At 38.4% G+C, this 21124-nt stretch overlaps 1 protein-coding gene across 1 annotated transcript in view; it reads right to left on the reverse strand.

The window, feature by feature from the left end:
* Window positions 1-19933, reverse strand: part of LOC133527873 (nose resistant to fluoxetine protein 6-like) — a 33328-nt gene extending 13395 nt beyond the window's left edge. The window contains exons 1-2 of the mRNA XM_061865066.1: window positions 18512-19933; window positions 13580-13710 (exon numbers count right to left, since the gene is read on the reverse strand). Coding sequence (XP_061721050.1) covers window positions 13580-13710; window positions 18512-18578 — 198 coding nt within the window. The 5' untranslated portion in view covers window positions 18579-19933. The remainder of the gene's footprint in view (window positions 1-13579; window positions 13711-18511) is intronic.
* Window positions 19934-21124: the final 1191 nt, after the last annotated feature.

Here is a 21124-nt window from a genome sequence, read left to right on the forward strand (position 1 = left end):
GATCAGAATGGAACTCTTCAACGATACACAGTACACGTTTGGCGATTTGTCCTCTTCGCTGTGTTTGTTAAGTAAATTAGATTGTCAAGTTCGAGTTCTGACGATGGGGTCCATGAGGAATCGAGGGAACTCTTCAAATGTGGAAGGCATACATATAGTGATTTTTGTATTTTCATCAAGAAATCAAGTATTTACATTTGTAGAAGTGACATTTGATGAAGTGGAGCTGTTCATGATGAACAGAATGGAACTCTTCAACGATGCATAGTTGACGTTTGGCGATTTGTTCTCTGTGCATGTTTGTCAAGTAGTTAGGTTTTCAAGACACATTTTTATATTTCTATACTATTTAGTTTTTTTAATAATTATCTGGTGCTTTATTTCATGCATGGTGTGAAATAATTTATCTTAAATACAGTCGAATACCCTATTGCGGGTATCTTACCAGTCAACCATAGGGCAAATCTGAAATGTGTCAAGGTGGGTGCAGTGACAAAAAAAAACATGTTACCTCCTTTTATACATAATTAGGCGTAGGACGCTGTCTTTTTATTTTAATTGTATGAAATCAAAAATCAACAATAATCGTTCTTTCACCGGTCTACCTCATTGAAGTCGGTTTTTTTTCTTAAAAATTATTAGTTTACTTGATTACTAAATTTTTACTCAGTTTCCCAAAAGATGGCACTGTGCAATGTATGGCAATTAATTTACTGTCGTTTAATTTCGTTGTATTATTACATCAACACAATTGAAATTGAATTGATATCCGTACCCCCCTCTTCTAACTTTAGAGTTAATTTGGCAAAATCCTTCCTCGGTGGCTTAATTTCAGCACCATATCTGTTACTTAGTTTCGCAGGGTACTCGATACTCGTAGCACATATTTGTTGTAAAAGTTTGCACCTCCTTCCTAAGTAGCGCCATAAGATTCAGGTGCAAACTTAACTCAATCGAGTGTAGTGGCTACCCCCCCTTCTAGGGGTTGAATTTTTATAGCCTATAACTTGGCCGGGCATTTTCTCGACAGATTAGTAAAATTTGCATCAAAATCCGTTCAGCCGTTTTCACGTGATGCGAGGTCAAATAAACAGACAAACAGAGAAACAGACAAACAGACAAAAATTCTAAAAACTGTTGGAACGTGTTCTGTTAGCGATTCTTAGTATCCCCAGCCTATTTTTTTTCGAATATCTTCCGTGTACAGACTTTCGACCCCCTTCAGCTTTATTATATGTATAGATACATAAAAGGTTTCAAGAAAAGTCTATATTGTCTAATCCTCATAACAGCACTTGTGCTTTTAATCGCTATAACGTTACTGCGATTAATGGCTACCAACCTAACAAAATCAAAACGGTATAGTTTCAAACTAAGTGCATTGCTGCCAATTTACAAAATATTCATTTGGTTGCATAGTAAAAACAATTACTTCATAACTGAAAAAACTGTCCAAAAATTTTATTTGGCAAGTAGCAAGTACCAGGGCCTCATGAGTTACGAGAAGGTGTCGCTGACCGGCTGGCCGCGGCCCGGGGCGGGCCGGGCCGGGCGCGTAACAAGGTATGCTCGCGCGTCTTGGCTATATACTTTTGCTTTGTTTACCTAAATTAAGATTTATTTTTGTTGACTCGTAGGAAAAGTATTGTATGCAACGTTGTATAAGTAGGTCAAAAAATGCTCGTGGCGTATTCCTTTACAATGTTCGCCTACGCCTTCGGCTCCAGCTCACATTATAACTCACGCCACTCGCCTTTTTTGACCCTTCTTATACAACTGTTGCATAAAATACTATTTCGTGTTGGAGCATTTTCTCATTATCTGATCCGATATATATAAAAAAGTTTTCACTTCAATAAATGTTTACTATACAAAAGAAAGCGTTAGTGCAAGGACAAAGGGACTCGATGCCAGCCCATGAGGCACACTCTAGCAGTTGTTTTTCTGCAAGGGTCATCCTACATTCATAAATATCACGAATTGGACAGTGTGATAATCGTAAAATTGACACGAGAATGTACTTTTTTACAAGCTTTTATTTAACCTGCCCTGTTAGGGCCTGTTGCACAATATCCAATTACTTTACAGTATTGGATAGCTAATTAACAAATAAATTAACTGCCAGATAAAACTTAGTTGTAAAGGTATTTATCTACCAGTTATGATTATTTGAAGATTGTGAAACGCCAACGATGGCTTTATTCGTCAGATAAGTGGCAAGTAGCTTATTCAGGACTTTACTTCGACATTGTGAAACAGGCCGTTAGTGTAGTAATTATATGTTTGTATTATGTATGTTTTTGTTTTGATCTACATCTTGGAAGCTAAATTTAGCCCACTTCTCGGTTTCCGATTGAGCTGAAATCTGGCATACATATGTAAGTCGGGTGACAATGCCATATTATAGTACCATCTGATGATGGAGACAGGAGGTGGCCATAGGAACTCTGTGATAAAACAACGCAACCTAATTGTGATTGGGGTTTTTAGAATAGTCTCGATGAGTATTAGTTGCCCGTGGAAAGAAAAGTACAGTCCGCGATAAAAGCTTGTACGAAACATGAAATTCTTGCCAATTCTTTTTTATATTTATCATTATTTTCTTTGTCACGAATCTCAGGGCCAATTTACACATTGATTAGGGTTTAGTGTGGGCTCGTAAATTTCTCACTAAATGCTTTCTCACAACAATAAACTAATTTTGCGGCTTTGCTCATGTGTTTTTAATCACTCGCGCGACATGTTTCAGAGAGCCTAGGTCTCCTTTTTCAAGCACTAACAGCCTTTCAAGCACTATATTTAGTGCGTCCTACATTTGCTACTTCTAAAATGTCTGAGCTCCCGCTAAACACACATAAATGTATACACAGGACCTAAATAAACCCAAATGTATGAACTCGCATAAAACACTAACCAATGTGTAAAAACTGTGTGTCACTGACACTAACTTATTTTCTATACATCTCGCTCACACTAATATGCTAGTACTTACGGGCAAGATGCTAGCGAATATGTCAGTGTCCTTAAGAATGCGCATGCACTGACCTGCTCAGCGAGCGGCGCCCGCGCACGGGGTGAAGGCCGCTCGCGTAACCATGTGGTAATCTGGCCGATTGATGTAATCCTACAAGCGCTTGATAAGAGACATTGATATTTTACTTATGATTAAGTTAACATCGTCTCATAATAACAAACAACAGATTGGCGCCGGTTAAAGGACAGCGGTTGTGACCCCCGGGCTGGCTCTTATCTGGTCCAACAAATGTCTTTTTCGAAAGTGGGTCGTTGTTGTTCTAAAAAGTGTGCAGAAAATGATACGTTTCTGCACTAGAGCATTTTTCTTTCCCACGTTTTTTTTTTTTATTTTATATTAAGTATAAGTACCTACTATAAACAATTATAATTTGATTTTAATAGTACGATACAATTGCGAAGAATAGGAAAAAAAAACTCGTGTCGATTTAAAACACTCCCTTCGGTCGTGTTTTAATTTATCGCCACTCGTTTCGAATTACTTAGTTTTTTTTTACACATGTATTTTACTTTCCTCGTAGGTATTCGAAATGAAAAGTAGAGAGTTTAACTCGGGTGAAAGGCAGCATTTCAGTCCCGGACTATTGGCGCTCTCACTGCGATCGAGCACCAAACTACCTCGACAGAAATGAGTGCCTTTCATCCCTTGGTTAACAATCTGCTGTAGCTATTCAGTATGGCAACGCAACTGGCATATTTGGAACGCTTGGACCGGGCAGGAAACAATTCGGGGCTTACGGCCGATTCGAAGAATGAGATACGATAACGATAAATTCTGGTTTAGATAAGTTCTCATTTAGATATCGTTTGTATGTCGTATAATTGACAGAATCAGCTCGATTCGGGCAACCAATGTCACTTTGACGTTAGAAATATCGTAGATAGATCTTATTAGGATCACAGCGGAATCGAAATAAACGTCAATTTTGACATGTCGTTTAGTTATCCATCTTTTAAAGATCTTAAACGTATCTTAATCACTCTTCGAATCGGGCCGTAAGTTGTTAAAATAGATAATTTATGACGAGACTTGTTTTTTATTATTTTTTCATTTATTTTGTTTCAGGGGTTTATTGTTTATGTATTTTTGATACTACTGGATACTAATTTTATTTTGTGGAAAGTTGCAATAAAATAATACGCAACTTTTTAAATTATAACAAACAAGTTAGATTATAAACTTATAATTTACTCTAATCTTCGGAATGCGCATGCGTGGCTCACGGGGTGAAGGTCGCTCACGTAACCGTGTGGTAATATGACCGACTTGTTGTAATCCCACGGTTCCACACCTGACCGTTTGATAACGAATACATTAACATTTTTATAATTAATGATTAACGTGGCTGCCCACCATATTTCACCTAAAGCGTTGCTCCCACGCCGCATACAAATTTAGTGATCCCACCGGTGATGCTCACAGCATCGGACTAGTTAGGTTTTGTAAATAGGTAATGAGTATAGCTTAATAACGTGATCCATGGCCATGGCCAGACAGAGAAGATTACGTGATCCCACCTGTGATGCTCATGGCAGCCTACGTGTTAGGTGGGCGCGTAAAGCCACAAAATAGACAGTAAACAAAAGTATGAGATGCCATGCCGCGCGAAACTTGCAACGGAGGCTTTCGCATCTACCTAACTATTTAATAAATGGAAAAAGGACATGTTTTCGTGATTTACTTTTTAATATTTTGGTGGTGATATTATATATTTACAAAGCACGCAAATATAACCCAACGACTGAGCCTAGGATCATGCTGTGCGGCGTACCTACTCTTGAAACGCGTTGATAGGTTTAAGTATCTGGGTCATATACTCACGGAAGACCTAAATGACGACTCAGATATAGAGAGAGAGAGCTATGTCAGTACGTGCTAATATGCTTGCCCGCAGATTTGCACGATGTAACAAACAAGTTAAGCTGACGCTTTTTAAAGCTTACCGTCAGAGTTTTTACACGTGTAGTCTGTGGGTAAGCTTTACGCAAAGGGCATACAACACATTGCGAGTACAGTATAACAACGCCTTAAGGATGTTGTTGAAGCTGCCTAAGCACTGCGGTGCATCTGGCATGTTTGCCGAAGCACGAGCAGATGATTTCTTTGCCATTAGGAGGAAGAGAATTGGCTCTCTGCTGAGGAGAGTGCGGGGCAGCAGCAACAGCCTCCTTAGGGCGTTGGGAGGGCGTCTCGACTGTCCCATAACAAAATACTGGGTTGAGGTTGTCATTGGCAGGGCAAAGTAATGTCCAAGCGCGTTCTAGACCGTTCGCGATGTAGACTAAAAGTGATATAGGCAAAATATTACACTAGTCATTTTGCGTTTTAGACCATCCGCGAATAACCCCCAAGAGCTAATGCATTCCAAACATTTGTTTAAAATTATGCATTTGCTTGATGTCTATTAATAAACTGTTTAAAGTAACAATAAAATTGAAGGCTAAATTTGCCGTAAAACTCGAATGCATTAAGATAATGATTAGTAAGAGTATATATTATCGACGTCAAAGATTATGTTTACAATTCGTACCTTAATGCACGGTAATAAAGGCGGTTAACATAAATAAGTACTAACTATTACGTCAACTATGTCTACAGTACGAATACCACCAGTTTTGACATTGGCATACACGGTAACGTTTTTATTTTTTCTACTCGTCGACTGCTATGTTAAAATTTGTATACCAACGTACCTGCTTTTCATGTATGGGCTCCCAACTCAACTATAAGATTTATTTCGACACGCTGTAGTCAACTATAAAAAAAATACCAATCACGTGTCGCCGCGCTCCCATAGAAAAGACTAAACGGGCGACAATAGTCGCGCGTTTATGTCTTTTGTACTACATTTTTGTCTACTGAGATATTTACCAATTTTCATAAATTATTTAGGTTTTATAGTAAAAAAGTATTATTTTAGACGACTCGTAGAAAAAGTATTGTAAACAATAGTAATATAATCCAGCTTTTCAATTTCGTACCTTGCTTAGGCAACTCAGCAAGCTTCGTTGCCTAAAAACGGTACTCGACTGAAAGCTCTCTATTATATCACGATATACTATTTTCTACTCCAGTAGGGCTAAGATGGTCGGCTCTTTATCATTTGTCACCATGGCTGTCACGTTCAAACAAGTATGTAAGCGCGAAAGTGACGGGCATAGTGACAAGTGATAAAAATGGAACCATGCTGCCACCGATCCCACTCTTGTTTGTCGATCAAGTGACTGCCGGTAAGATCGAAATCAACTTCATACGCGCGGGGCCCCGGCGTCCCTGCCTATAGGATACTAAAATACTACACATACTATATATAATACTATAGGGTTTTTAGGAATATTCATACAATATTACGCAACTGTTTTATTATTATGACATCTCGGCGAAGATCAGTGTTGGCCGAAACGTTAATGCAATTGACCGATAACCATTACAAATTGAACCGTAAACTGTAACCGTCCGTTACGGTTTACGGTTCAATTTGTAATGGTTAATTGTCAATTGCAACTATCGGTCAACACTGGCAAAGATAAACCAATATTTACTTTGATTTTATGTATAAATTTAGGTGTTTGTTGTTGTCTTAGAAAAAGTATTGTGTGTAACGATACATAATTAGGTCTTGAAATTCAAGGACCAAAGTTACAAAACGAAACGAAGTTGAGTACGTGAACGAGTCGGAGAACCCTTATTATATCCCAGTTAAACAATAGTTATTTACGATACAACTGCAGAAAATAGGAAATTCTCAACGAGTGGCGATAAATTAAAACACGACAGAAGGGAGTATTCGCACCTGTATCGTACAAAGTTTTACAGTAGTTACATATGGCTCTTTAAAGTTTCGACATGCACGGAAAGTGCTCATTCCCGCACGTGTGCGCGAAAGTATGTGTAATAGGTAATTCGCAACTCGTGTCGATTTAAAACACTCCCTTCCGTCGTGTTTTAGTTTATCAACACTCGTTGCGAATTTCCAATTATCTGCACTTGTATCGTAAATAACTATTCTAGACACCTCGCTTGCACTAATATGCCAGTACGAGACAGATGCATAGAATGTAAGTTACGTAGACGTTAGCGAATATATTAACGTCAAACTGGTGGTAGCCATACTTATATGCAATTCTAATTAAAATGAAGGCTACATTTTACGACTCGCTGCACCTTGTTTTGGTTTGCACTTCATCATTCTTCATTTAACAATGTTTATTTTGAGTGCAATATGTTCCTTATGACAGACTCCGAAATGGCCGCTGTCTGGGGGCCTAGCCTACAATACCACAATCTTACATGGACAAACGCAGAACGAAAAAAAACAATGTATCCGGCTGACAGATGCTACGAAAAGTGACGTGACTTGACGTACATACATTATTTAAATGTCGATTGGCGTTTTCTGTCTACGATAGTCATCTTGGTTAGGCCCCCAGGTACGGTGATTCGAGGCATGTCTAGCGGTACTACGAGTATGTTCAATAGAAATGACTACGGTGACTTTTCACTCGCATTTCTCATTTTAACAGTTTCATCGGGTTCCTTGTTTCTTTCATTTTTATGTCTATTAAAGAAATATTTCTTTTTACTCTAATTTTCTACTTTACAGTTCATCAGTAGGATTTGGATTCTCGTGGCATTTAGCACAAGAAATGCAGTGAGTCGTCATTATTATATACTTTTTATAACTGAACGAATGACAGAATGGCAAAAAAAATATTAGGTATGTAGATTTTCTAATATAACATTTTAAAATCTAGGAGACCGAGCTCGGCTCAGAAAACATTTAAAAACTCAAAAAAGCGCGTATTATTAGATATAAGACCTAGCTAGATCAATTTTTCGCCCCTGAAAACCCCCATATCACCCCCACTCATCGAATTCGTTAGAGCAGTTTCCGAGATCCCCAAAATATATAAATATACAAGAAGAGGTCGTTTTTTTTTTTTTTTTTTTATGGAGGATAGGCAGGCGTTTGACCACGATCACACCTGAAAATAGAGAGACAGAGAGAGAGAGATATATAGAGAGGTTTAGAGATATAAAAAATATTACATATTTGACCGTTTTGATTGGCAAAAACCTCATTGATGTTTTTAGTCTGTCAATTCAGACAACTCCCGAATCATAGTTTCATTCGTTTGGAAGTAAGTAACATAATTTTCTGTTTGTCTTCGATGTAACTTCCAAGATTAAATAAAACGAATTTCAACAATTTTACGGTGAATTGAACCATACCATATTAAGAACTTGCATATAGCGAAGAGAGCAATACTATATATTCCTCGGAATATAGGTAATGTACGTCTCACGCAGATGGGGAAGTATAATATTAATATAACATTATGCTACGTTAACATCGGTGGATGTCAAAAGATCAAATGTCGACACATAAATGGATTTTTCATAAATTGAGAAACCGTATGACTCATGCTAATATGGAACAGATTGCAACATCAGATGAAGATAAAATGCAAGATTTTGAATCCCTCATTCCAATTGCAAGTTGTTCAAGCTCTCAAATACATAAAAATTTTAGCAATATAAGTTGTAATATGTTTTTATTTCATTTTTATGAATCATTCATTCGATCAAAAAATATTTACAACGACTCCACTGCTTCCTTGTTCACCCATTGGGGTGATCACCAAACATCCCAACTCTCATCATTATCTGATTAACTGATGATGGAACCCTGGAGAAATGGCCTGCAATGTCACACTCCGCCTGTGATGCGTTATCTCCCGGCTTTTGTTGTTGACGTATTAACTAACTAACTAACTATTGTGGCGCAGTTATCCAAAGAGGGTCTTGGCCTCCAAAACGAGAGAACGCCACCTGTCCCGATCCTGTGCCACTTCCTGCCAGTTATCGGCTTTGAGTTGGCACAGATCCGCCTGTACACTGTCGCTCCAGCGGTATCTGGGCCGACCCACTGGACGGCGACCAGTCGGTCGTCCCAAATAAGCTCTCTTAACACCCCGATCCTCACTCATCCTCAATAAATGGCCGAACCAGCGAAGTCTGTGGCATTTTGTTTCGCCAATGACATTGGGTTCGGCCACTAACTCCTCGATTTCGGCATTCTTACGGATGCTCCAGGTGCCGTCATCTCTCTTGATTGGGGCCAGGATCTTCCGTAACACCTTTCTTTCCGCTACCAGGAGCTGACTCTCTTCTTTCAGTGTTAGTGTCCAAGCTTCGCAGCCATACATAAGGATTGGTCTTATTATAGTTTCTTATACCCGACACTTAGTATTTCTGCTGAGAAGCTTGGACGTATGTACACACGTCCGTCCGTGTCGTTGTTTACGTATTACATTAATCTTTTCCTTTCATCTCAACCTTTTCTCGGTCTGTTTACAACTTTTTGTAAAACAAAATGTTCACCAAGTTTTATAAAAAAAATCTAACGGCCCGATTCTAACAATGCTGATAACTTATAAGATTTCACAGCGACACGATACTCACGTTTTTGGTCGAAGAAACGCTTTTAACACTGACACAGCATTGTTCGAATTGAGCCGTATATTAAGAAAAACCCACTTTAATCGGCCCGACTTACTACGAACACCAGCCGATCTGAGAGACGAGCCGTGTGATGAAACATTTAAGCGCAAATTGAGAAACCTTTTGTTGGATAACCTGTACTCTGTAAATGAGTACACGGAATTGAATTTGTAACGATATGTGTAATTTTATTCATTATTTAAAAAAATATATATTTTAAACATGATATTTTGTTATTTTGCGAAATTTTTATCTTTATTTGACATTTTAATGACAATTCCAAACTATTTACGTTGACATGGACTTGGAACTGGAAGTTGATTTATATTCAAATTAATTAACGTCATGTACACAGGAAATGTGAATCCGGACATAGTTCCGATCCTATACGGGGCAAATCTCATCGCCCTCTCCAAAAAGGACGGAGGAGTTAGACCGATTGCCGTTGGCTCTACTATAAGACGTCTCGCTTCCAAAATTGCAGTCAGGTATATAATCTCCAAATTAAAACCCCTTTTTGAACCTGTACAGCTGGGTTTTGGCATAAAAGGAGGTTGTGAGGCAGCCGTCCATGCCTTACGCACGTACCTCTCAAATTCATCTTGTGATGTGCTGGTCAAAATTGATGTTCGAAACGCATTCAACTCGGTAAATAGGGATACCTTGCTGACAGAAATAAAGAACAACATACCCGAAATTTATAACTACCTTTTGCATTGCTATGCTGACCCTACCAAATTAATTTACCGCGATAATATGATATCTTCAGAAGTCGGCTGCCAGCAAGGTGATCCTCTCGGGCCGGCAATATTCAGTTTGGCCATTAATCCAATTATTCAAAATTTAAAATCAAAATTTAACGTTTGGTATTTAGACGACGGAACCCTGGGAGGCGACCTCGAATCCGTGCTATCAGACCTTTCGACCATTAAATCAAAATTTGAAACAATTGGCTTAGACCTAAACTATAGCAAATGTGAACTTTTTATTCATAACGCCTCTTTAAATCTTCTGGATGTAAAACAAAAATTTGATTTCCTTACACCAAACATTAAAATAATAGACAAAAGCTCTCTTTGCCTCCTTGGGTCTCCTATTTTTGAAGAATCCTATTCAAATTTCATTTCCGACACAACTTCTAAATTCCAAAATTATGAAAGTCGTCTTCTCGAAATTAGTCCGCATTTCGCTTTATCTATTATTAAATTCTGCCTCTTTGTACCAGAATTAATGTATGTACTTCGCTGTTGCTCTTTCTCAAAATTTCAAAATTTGTTAATACCTTTAGACGACATTATCAAAAATAATTTGGAATCGATTTTGAACTTGCAGCTTAGTGAAGAGTCCTGGACCCAGGCATCCCTTCCCATTCGTCACGGTGGGATAGGGATCCGCAAAATTTCTAGTGTTTCTACCCCGGCGTTTTTATCTTCCGTTCATAGCTCAGCAATTCTCATAGGCAAAATCCTAAGGGCCTGCCCTCCAAACTATGAGATTGCTGGCTTAACGGAGTCTAAAAACGCCTGGTCCATTGCCTGCCCGGGTAAGGATTTTCCCGAAAATCTAAATTCCCAAAGGACCTGGGATGACATCCATTGTAAAATTATCTATGACTCTCTCTTAAGTCGCAGCATAGGTTCCTCACGCGCCAGACTCTTAGCAGCGGGTACGAAGGAATCCGGCGCCTGGCTGCACGCGTTTCCTTCGGTACACACAGGCACATTTTTGGAACCGCACACTCTGCGCGTTGCAACCTGCCTGCGACTCGGCGTCCGGGTCTGTGCTCCACATAAGTGCCCCTGCGGCACTGATGTCGACGCCCTCGGACACCACGGGCTCTCCTGCCAAAGGAGCGCCGGCCGCTTCTCTAGACACGCCGCGCTTAACGATATTCTCCGCCGGTCTCTTGCCAGCGTGAACGTGCCAGCTCTTCTTGAGCCAGCTGGTATTGTAAGAGACGATGGTAAGAGACCGGACGGAATGTCACTAATTCCGTGGAAGATGGGACGGGTGCTGGTGTGGGACGCCACATGTGTAGACACTCTAGCCCCGTCTCATCTCCACGGCACAACTGCAAAACCCGGCGCGGCGGCAGAGGCGGCCGAAAAATTAAAAAAGATCAAATATAGGGGTCTCGGCCCCGAATACGATTTCGTACCTTTTGGCGTCGAGACCCTTGGCCCGTGGGGTCCGAATGCATCTACACTATTTAAGGATTTAGCCAAAAAAATAGAAGACGCTACCGGTGATCGTAGAGCTGGCAGCTTCCTCGCACAGAGAATAAGTATTGCGATACAACGAGGAAATGCTGCCAGCATCTACGGCACCATGCCGCAGGGGGATAGTTTTTAATTATTTATTTTAAGATTAGTTTTATTTATTTTTAGATTTAGACTTTAAGTTTTATATGTATTATGTTGTTATCCCCGAGTTGTATCGTTCCTCGGAAAAAAGTGTATTTTGTGTTTTATTATATTATCGTAAATTTGAATAAAATATAACATCAGTTTTCATTGATTTATTGGGAGACTATTAATTTTATTATTTTCAATTTATAATGTAATGTTTGACGATCAATGAGAACATAAACATACCAAATATCAAACATTTATTCAGCAAATAGGCCACAGGGGCACTTTTTCATGTCTATTTTTACAAACAACAAAAATTACAAATATGGAATCGATGAAATAATAAATACTTTATTAGAGATGTATACTGTCTCTAAATGTCAAATTACACAAAAAAAAACTATGATAAAAAAATAAAACCAACAAATACTAAAATTCTTTAGAGATGTACAAGTCTCCAAGTGTCAGAGATAAAATATAAAAGAAGATATTAAATTGTCCTTAGAGATGTAGAGGGTCTCCAAGGATTGAATTCTTATATAAATAATAAAATTAAAAGACAAAAAATTAAATCATACAAGAACCGAATGAAGTGTCTCACGTTAATGCCACTCAAAAGTAAAGTTACTTATAACATATAACATGTAGCCCATGTGAGCTTAAACAGACCGGTCTCCACAAACAGCACCCGTTCACGAGTATGACGTGTATCTCAGCCATCGCCTCCCTCAACCTTCATTTCATTTCATTTCATTTATTCGTTACAACCATGGTATTACAGATGTTCTTTAAATAGAGTACAATCATGGAACCTACTAGGGCGTAGCAACATTTTTATGTCTACTTATTTCTAAGGCACTCTCTTTATATACCTTCATTAGGGAAAGTGGCAACCCGATCAACGACGCCACCGTAAGTAAAGATTTTTAAGCGAGCATGACATGGTCAAGCTGCCGGGTTGTATTAACATAAATATAATAAAAAAATTGTGAGATACAACATACTTTTGACGAGCGTAGCAAATTTATAGTGTAATTTTCATCGTGAAATAAAGAAATCTAATCTAATCTAGGTATATCAATGAATACCTATCTTATTCGCGTATTTTTTTCATTTAACAAGGTAACAACTCTGTACCTTTAGGTGTTTAAATAAAAGTAAACAAACAATTTGTAATTTTTCGGGTAGTTTTAACATTTATTGGTTAACCAACCAAATACAAAACCGCCTGGATTGAAACGATCTGAATTTAACCTACATTATTTGATCATGTAATGTTTTCATCTACTGTCAACTGGCTTAAGGAGCCTTTGGAGGGTAGATTTTGTTTACATTTATCTAAATACCTACTATACCGCGGTGGCGCATCGCGCCGGCACGCGGACTTACGCGCGTAAGGCACCGATGGTAGAGTAGTTCGCCACAAAACAAATTGACTACAATTTTTTGCTTTAATTGCAGGTTTGAGAAAAGCACTATACAAATCTCGGCGAGAAACGGGGTTGCCGGCCTCGTTATCTCTATCCGGTTTCGCTACGCTCAGCCGTATACATCTACTTGGCCTGCAAACCTACGTTTCCCGGCCTCTATAGTAATGTACTATCACAGTACATATGGTGCTATAATAAGTATAATAAGATACAGTAGATACAGAGTATAATAAGCGCCCAAGATACTTTGCAAGATATACCTTTAGCAGCTGCAGCGTCGTCTGACTCCCGGAGACCAAGGCGCCCTCCAATACGCAGTACACATCACCAGGACGCCGACAACGCGCCCAGTCGTCCAGCTCAAACAGAGGCGGCACGGAATCCAGTGTGTCTGAAATATTTTACAATAGATAGATAGAATACTCTTTATTATTATTACTCTTTTTAGGGTTCCGTAGCCAAATGGCATAAAACGGAACCCTTATAGTTTCGCCATGTCCGTCTGTCTGTCTGTCTGTCTGTCTGTCCGAGGCTTTGCTCCGTGGTCGTTAGTGCTAGAAAGCTGAAATTTGGCATGGATATATAAATCAATAAAGCCGACAAAGTCGTACAATAAAATCTAAATATTTTTTTTTTTTAGGGTACCTCCCCTACACGTAAAGTGGGGGTGAATTTTTTTTTTCGCTTCAACCCTAGAGTGTGGGGTATCGTTGGAAAGGTCTTTCAAAACTTTTTTTGATAAAGTGAATATATTCGGAGATAATCGCTCCGAAAGAAAAAAAAATGTGTCCCCCCCCTCTAACTTTTGAACCATAGGTCCAAAAAATATGAAAAAAATTGTGGAAGTAGAGCTTAAGAAAGACATTTAATGAAAACTATAGCGGACATGATCAGTTTAGCTGTTTTTGAGTTATCGCAAAAAGTTTTCCCTTCATAGTAAAAAGACTTACTTTAATTAGGTACTGATTATGCAAATTTGCCTATTTGTTTAACTCGGGTGAAAGGTACCATTTACTACACTTTAAGCTCCAGTTTAGCTTATTGTGACGGAAGAGTAACAACGGAACCCTACACTGAGCGTGGCCCGACATGCTCTTGGCCGGTTATTTTTACAATACTTTAAGACGAAAGTAGACTACCGTGCGAAATCACAATTTACGTATAAACGTAGTTCCCCATTTTCCTCTCTGTATATTTACATTAAGGAATAGTTATTTACGATACAAGTGCAGAATTTTTTTTTCCAACGAGTGGTGATAAATTGAAACACGACCAAAGGGAGTGTTTTAAATCGACACGACTCCTTTTTGTGGTTGTGTTTTAATTTATCACCACTGCGGTTGTATCGTAAATAACTATTACAGTACATATGGTGCTTCTTTACCGCACTAGTGCGAAAATTAGCATATTACGTTACTGTGTCGAACATTTTAAAGGGCCATATGTACTGTAAAACGTTGTACGATACATGTGCGAATAGGTAATTCGCAACTCGTGTCTATTTAAAACACTCCCTTCGGTCGTGTTATAATTTATTGCAACTCGTTGCGAATTTCCTATTTTTCTCACTTGTATCGTAATGTACTATGCCGCTCGTTTGGGGTTATTCAGTACCCCTAGTGTAAATAAATTTGATTTCGAAACGTGACGTACGCGTTTGCGTTTAGTCTCATTTTGTATGTGATTTAGAAAAGAGCGCGCCAAGCGGGACGTTTTGGAAACTCAAAATCCTATACAAAATGAGACTTAACGCAAACGCGTTCGTCACGTTATGATGTCGATTGAATTTACACTAGGGGTACAGATCTTTAAATTATTATAAGAGTTAGGAGCTTTTGAATATTTCTATGGAATTGTTTTTTGTTTCTATCTCTCATAATAATCACAAAATTGAAAAAAGTCAAACGAAGGGCTATGGTCAATATACAATAAATTGTGTACAAAAAATGTAAAGGCCGGGTTTCTTGCCGGTCCCATATTCGGATACCCACCTACATTTTAGGAGGGATTTAAATCTTCTCGAGTCAGAGGTGTAGGGTTAGAGCCGGCGTAGCGTTATTTGACGTTCATAAGCGCATTGTAATATGCCTCCTTGAATAATAAATTATTTATTTATTTATTATATATATGGTAATTTAAGTTACAATAGCAGGTACAATTATATTACGAAATAGTTCCACTAAACACTACCTTCACAGGTGTTAGGAATATTAATGCAATATTATGCAACGTCCAACATGTATTTTGGGCAAGCTTTTAGGCAAAGAGCTACAAACCAATATTTACTTTAATTTTATTAAAAATAAAATAACTTTATTTAGCTACATGATAGCTCACAACTGCTTACAAGTAATAAATGATACAAGGTGAACTTACCATTGTAAATAATTTGTAAACAAGTTTTAAGGTAAATGCAATGAAACATTGAGTAAGCGTAATCTTTATCTTATCTTTTATCCAGAGAGGAAAATGAGGACTATGTTTGTACGGAGAAATGGTCGTCCATTATCCTCGTAATTAGTCTGTCACTAGTAAACGGATCATGACTTTTACATCTTGAAAGAATTTTAGTAGTTGTAATTTTTTATCATAGTTTTTTTTGTGAGATTCGACGTTTAGAGACCATATACACCGTGTTTTTAGGGTTCCGTACCCAAAGGGTCAAACGGGACCCTATTACCGAGACTCCGCTGTCCGTCGGTCCGTCCGTCTGTCACCAGGCTGTATCTCATGAACCGTGATAGTTAGCCAGTTGAAATTTCTACAGATTATGTATTTCTGTTGCCGCTATAACAACAAATACTAAAACAGAATAAAATAAATATTTCTTTTTGAATCTTGAGGTTCTCATCCAATCACCGAAGTTAAGCAACGTCGGGCGGGGTCAGTACTTGGATGGGTGACCGTTTTTATAGATAATGGTACGGAACCCTTCCTGTGCGAGTCCGACTCGCACTTGGCCGGTTTTGTTTTTATTTCCGTTAATTTCAAGGGTGCATTCTTGAGCTTAAATTAAGTAACTTTCTCAAATACACCGGTATTCTAATTAACTTAATTTCGGAGATAAGTAAATATTTTTTTATCTTATAAGGCCCTCACGAGTGTTTAGTACGAGTGTGTACATTTGCTACTAATCGTAAATACTATCTCGGACGATTGATGTTCGAAATGACATTGATATTGTCATAGTTTTCAATTGTTTGGTTGAAAATAATGTAATTAACGGAATTCAATAAAAACACGGTGTATACATCTCTAATTAAGTATCTCATATTTAATTGATTCCATATTTGTAATTGTATTTTGTTATTTATATGATTGTAAAAATTTTACATGTAAAAGTGCCCCTGTGGTCTATTTGCTGAATAAAAGCTTGTTTGTTTGTTTGTTTATGAGCATATGGCCCAAGATCTGGCCATGACCCTGGGGTCAAAAAGTTTGAAGACGAACTCTAGAACGACCGAGCGCACGTAACCTAGACCTTTCGCATTTGGATACGTCAATGGTGGTCAGCTCATTCTAAAATAAACCCACTGTACTGCGTTTTTAGGGTTCCGTACCCGAAGGGTAAAAACGGGACCCTATTACTAAAACTCCACTGTCCATCTGTCTGTCACCAGGCTGTATCTCATGAACCGTGATAGCTAGAGTTGAAATGTTCACAGATGATGTATTTCTGTTGCCGCTATAACAACAAATACTAAAAAGTACGGATCCCTCGGTGGGCGAGTCCGACTCGCACTTGTCCGGCTTTTAGTGTTTGGAATTGCTATCTTCTGCCTAGCGATGTCCCAATTCTTTCCTAATACTCGGTAAGTTACTAATAGCTCTACTGGGATCCGCTCAGCAACCTAATCCCATTAATGTTATTGAAATGCATTAAACATGCATTCAAAACAAACGTTTTAAATTAGTTTAATTGCATTTTAACTGTTTTGTCAGCTTTTTGATAGAAGATTCTCTTCTTCTTAGCGTTTGTCCCGGCTTATTACTACGGCTCATGGGAGCCTGGGGCCTCTTGGTAACTAATCTCAAGAAATGTCGTAGGCACTAGTTTTTACGAAAGCGACTGCCATCTGACCTTCCAACCCAGAAGGGAAACTAGACCTTATTGGGGTCCGCTTTTCTCACGATGTTTTCCTTCACCAAAAAGCGACTGATAAATATCAAATGATATATCGTAAATACGTTTCGAAAAACGCATTGGTATTGGTACGAGCCGGGCTTGGAACCTGCGACCTCCGTATCGAAAGTAGCACACTGAGACTGGGTGTCTGGTTTTTTTTTATGGTAGAGGAGGCAAACGAGCAGACGGATCACCTGATGGTAAGCGATTACCGCCGCCCATAGACACCTGCAACACCATAGGGTTGTAAGTGCGTTGCCGGCCTTTAAGATGGGAGTATGCTCTGCTGAAAAACAGCGCTTAAGTGTCACCCATGTGGGCGGGCACTTTCAGCATCATGTTGACGCCAAAACCGTTTGCCATATTTTTAGAAATAAATATATTTTTTTTTTTAATTCGATAAAATTACCTATTCTATTTATTGACAATAACAATATACATAATGGATATATACAGATGATTACTATAACTAGCTTATATCTAAAATAGGCCCTTGAGGCATTGTACCAAGGATGCTGGCGGCATTTCCTCGTTGTATCGCAATACTGATACGTTGTGCGAGGAAGCCGCCAGCTCTTCGGTCACCAGTTACGTCAACCAGACGTTTCGCGATTTCTCCAAAAAACTTGTGCGCGCTGGGACCCCATGGACCTAGAGTTTCAACGCCAAAAGGTACAAAATGGTACTCTCTACCGAGGCTCTTATATTTATTACGTTTCAAAATTTCGGCGCTTTCCGCCGCTGCGTCCGCTTTTACATTAGTCCGTTGGAGGTGGGACGGTGCCAGTGTGTCTACGCAGGTAGCATCCCACACTAACATCCGTCCCAAGCTCCAAGGAACCAAGGACACCCCATCAGGCCTCTTGCCATCATCCCTGATAATGCCAAATAATAATAATATATTATAATATAACTTATAAGGTATACTAAGTATTATTAGAATAGTTAATTTAAATTAAGTAAGGATTTTTTGTACTTATTTTTTGTGGCAATAAAGCATTTTTCTTTCCTTCTCTTTACGGCTACCAATGATTAAAAAAAAGATTATAAAATAAAATTCACTCACCACTAAACTCCACGCTTCCAACCATCCACAAATTCACTACAAACAATAAAAACACAGCGCGCACCATTTTGATCAAAAACACAAAAAGTCAAAATCGCAAATTAAGTCAAAATTCCACGCACATCTTCCACTCACGCGCACGCAAGACAAGTGACAGCGCTAACCGACTTACGAACGAAGTTGCGCAATTTCTAGGGTAAGGTCGCCTTACCAAAAGCCAAGCAATCTCCTTAAGAGGCTGTCAATACCTAAAGCGCGCACACTGTCTATTTGTATCGGAGTAAATGAGATAGCACTGTCGTATGTTACTGGGCCTGGGCAAGGGAATAATAAGAAAATTATTTAAATAAAAAAAAAGTGGATTATTAGTGTAATATTTTACTCGTTAGCGGTTTAGATATAAATGTTTTGAAATAGTGATTTTAATTGCAGACCCATAAGTCAAAACAATAAAGACATAGAACCGTTTAATTGAGATTTTAAGACCAATCTTTGCAATTATTTTCTATCGAGCCGATTTCGTTCAATCATGTATCGAGTACAACCACGGTCTTTGAAATATAATTAATATAAACATATATTTTTCTTACTTGACTAAAACAAATAGTCTTTTTTAAAAAACTGTTTAAGTAACATCAATTTCAAGGACATTGGGTGTTGACAGCCCCTTAACGCTACGAGCTAAAGACGGTTTCTACTATATACATATGTGTGCTTGTTTCGTCAGATTTCGGTTACGTAGAAATGGGTTTTATTAAATCCTGTTGGATTACGTCATAGTAACTTGAGTATCTTTGGCGGGGGTCGATGACTATCAGTTTCTAATTTAGTCAGCACTTTTCCGCTCATGCTGTATTTATTTTATTTAATATATTATTTAAAAAAAGCGCTGGTGGCCTAGCGGTAAGAGCGTGCGACTTGCAATCCGGAGGTCGCGGGTTCAAACCCCGGCTCGTACCAATGAGTTTTTCGGAACTTATGTACGAAATGTTATTTGATATTTACCAGTCGCTTTTCGGTGAAGGAAAACATCGTGAGGAAACCGGACTAATCCCAACAAGGCCTAGTTTTACCCTCTGGGTTGGAAGGTCAAATGGCAGTCGCTTTCGTAAAAACTAGTGCCTACGCCAAATCTTGGGATTAGTTGTCAAAGCGGACCCCAGGCTCCCATGAGCCGTGGCAATATGCCGGGACAACGCTAGGAAGAAAGAAAAGAAAGCTGTATTTATCTTATTTACAAAATATGTATATTATCAACAAGGCTCGGAACCGGTTTTTTCATACAAAAAATACCGGTATTATTCCGTTCTTTTTCGTTCTTTGGTTTATTATTTCATTTTTAATGAGACTATCTAATAACATGGACCAAAGTAAACTCGACTTCGACTTTGGTCCATGCTAATAATGCGAAGTTGTTAGATTTTTTTTTCTGTTTGTTTGTTTTTAGGGTTCCGTAGTCAACCCTTATAGTTTCGCCATGTCCGTCTGTCTGTCTGTCTGTCTGTCCGAGGCTTTGCTCCGTGGTCGTTAGGGCTAGAAAGCTGAAATTTGGCATGGATATATAAATCAATAAAGCCGACAAAGTCGTACAATAAAATATATTTTTTTTTTTTAGGGTACCTCCCCTACACGTAAAGTGGGGGTGAAATTTTTTTTTCGCTTCAACCCTAGAGTGTGGGTTATTGTTGGAAAGCTCTTTCAAAACTAATAAGGGGTTTTCAAGAAACATTTTTTGATAAAGTGAATATATTCGGAGATAATCGCTCCGAAAGAAAAAAAAAATGTGTCTCCCCCCCCCTCTAACTTTTGAACCATAGGTCCAAAAAATATGAAAAAAATCGTGGAAGTAGAGCTTAAGAAAGACATTAAATGAAAACTATAGCGGATATGATCAGTTTAGCTGTTTTTGAGTTATCGCAAAAAGTTTTCCCTTCATAGTAAAAAGACTTCCTTTAATTAGGTACTGATTATGCAAATTTGCCTATTTGTTTAACTCGGGTGAAAGGTACCGTTTCATCCCTTGGTTAACAATTTACTATACTTTAAGCTCCAATTTAGCTTATTGTGACGGAAGAGTAACTACGGAACCCTACACTGAGCGTGGCCCGACATGCTCTTGGCCGGTTTTTTTTATTATTATTATTTTAGTTATTTTTTGTAATTGTATTTTATACTTAATTGTTGATGTGCTTGTTTTTGTTTGTATATAAATTCCATGTTGACGTGTAAAAGTGCCCCTTGTGGCCTATTTGCTGAATAAATGTTGAAGTTGAAGTTACCTGAATACATGATCCACTCCTACGTAAAGAGTATAAAATAATTAAAAATATTGGGCTATTTCGGGATTTAAAAATAAACCGGTTCCGAGCCCTGGTTCTCAATAGTTTAGCATACCTATGGAATATTGCATTTTACATTAACTCTTTCAGTTTTCGCGCTGTCCGGCTGTGGAATGCTCTGCCCGTTGACATCAAACGTGCTAAATCGCTCTCTATTTTTTAAAACCGATTAAAAGAACATTACTTGTCTCTTTCATAAATGTAGTTGTTATTCTTGAAATTCTTCGTTATTTGTATGGCTTTTCCTTTGTCATTTATTTATATATTTATTTGT

Source organism: Cydia pomonella, chromosome 18, assembly GCF_033807575.1.
Source record: "Cydia pomonella isolate Wapato2018A chromosome 18, ilCydPomo1, whole genome shotgun sequence".
NCBI classification, from domain to species: Eukaryota; Metazoa; Arthropoda; class Insecta; order Lepidoptera; family Tortricidae; genus Cydia; species Cydia pomonella.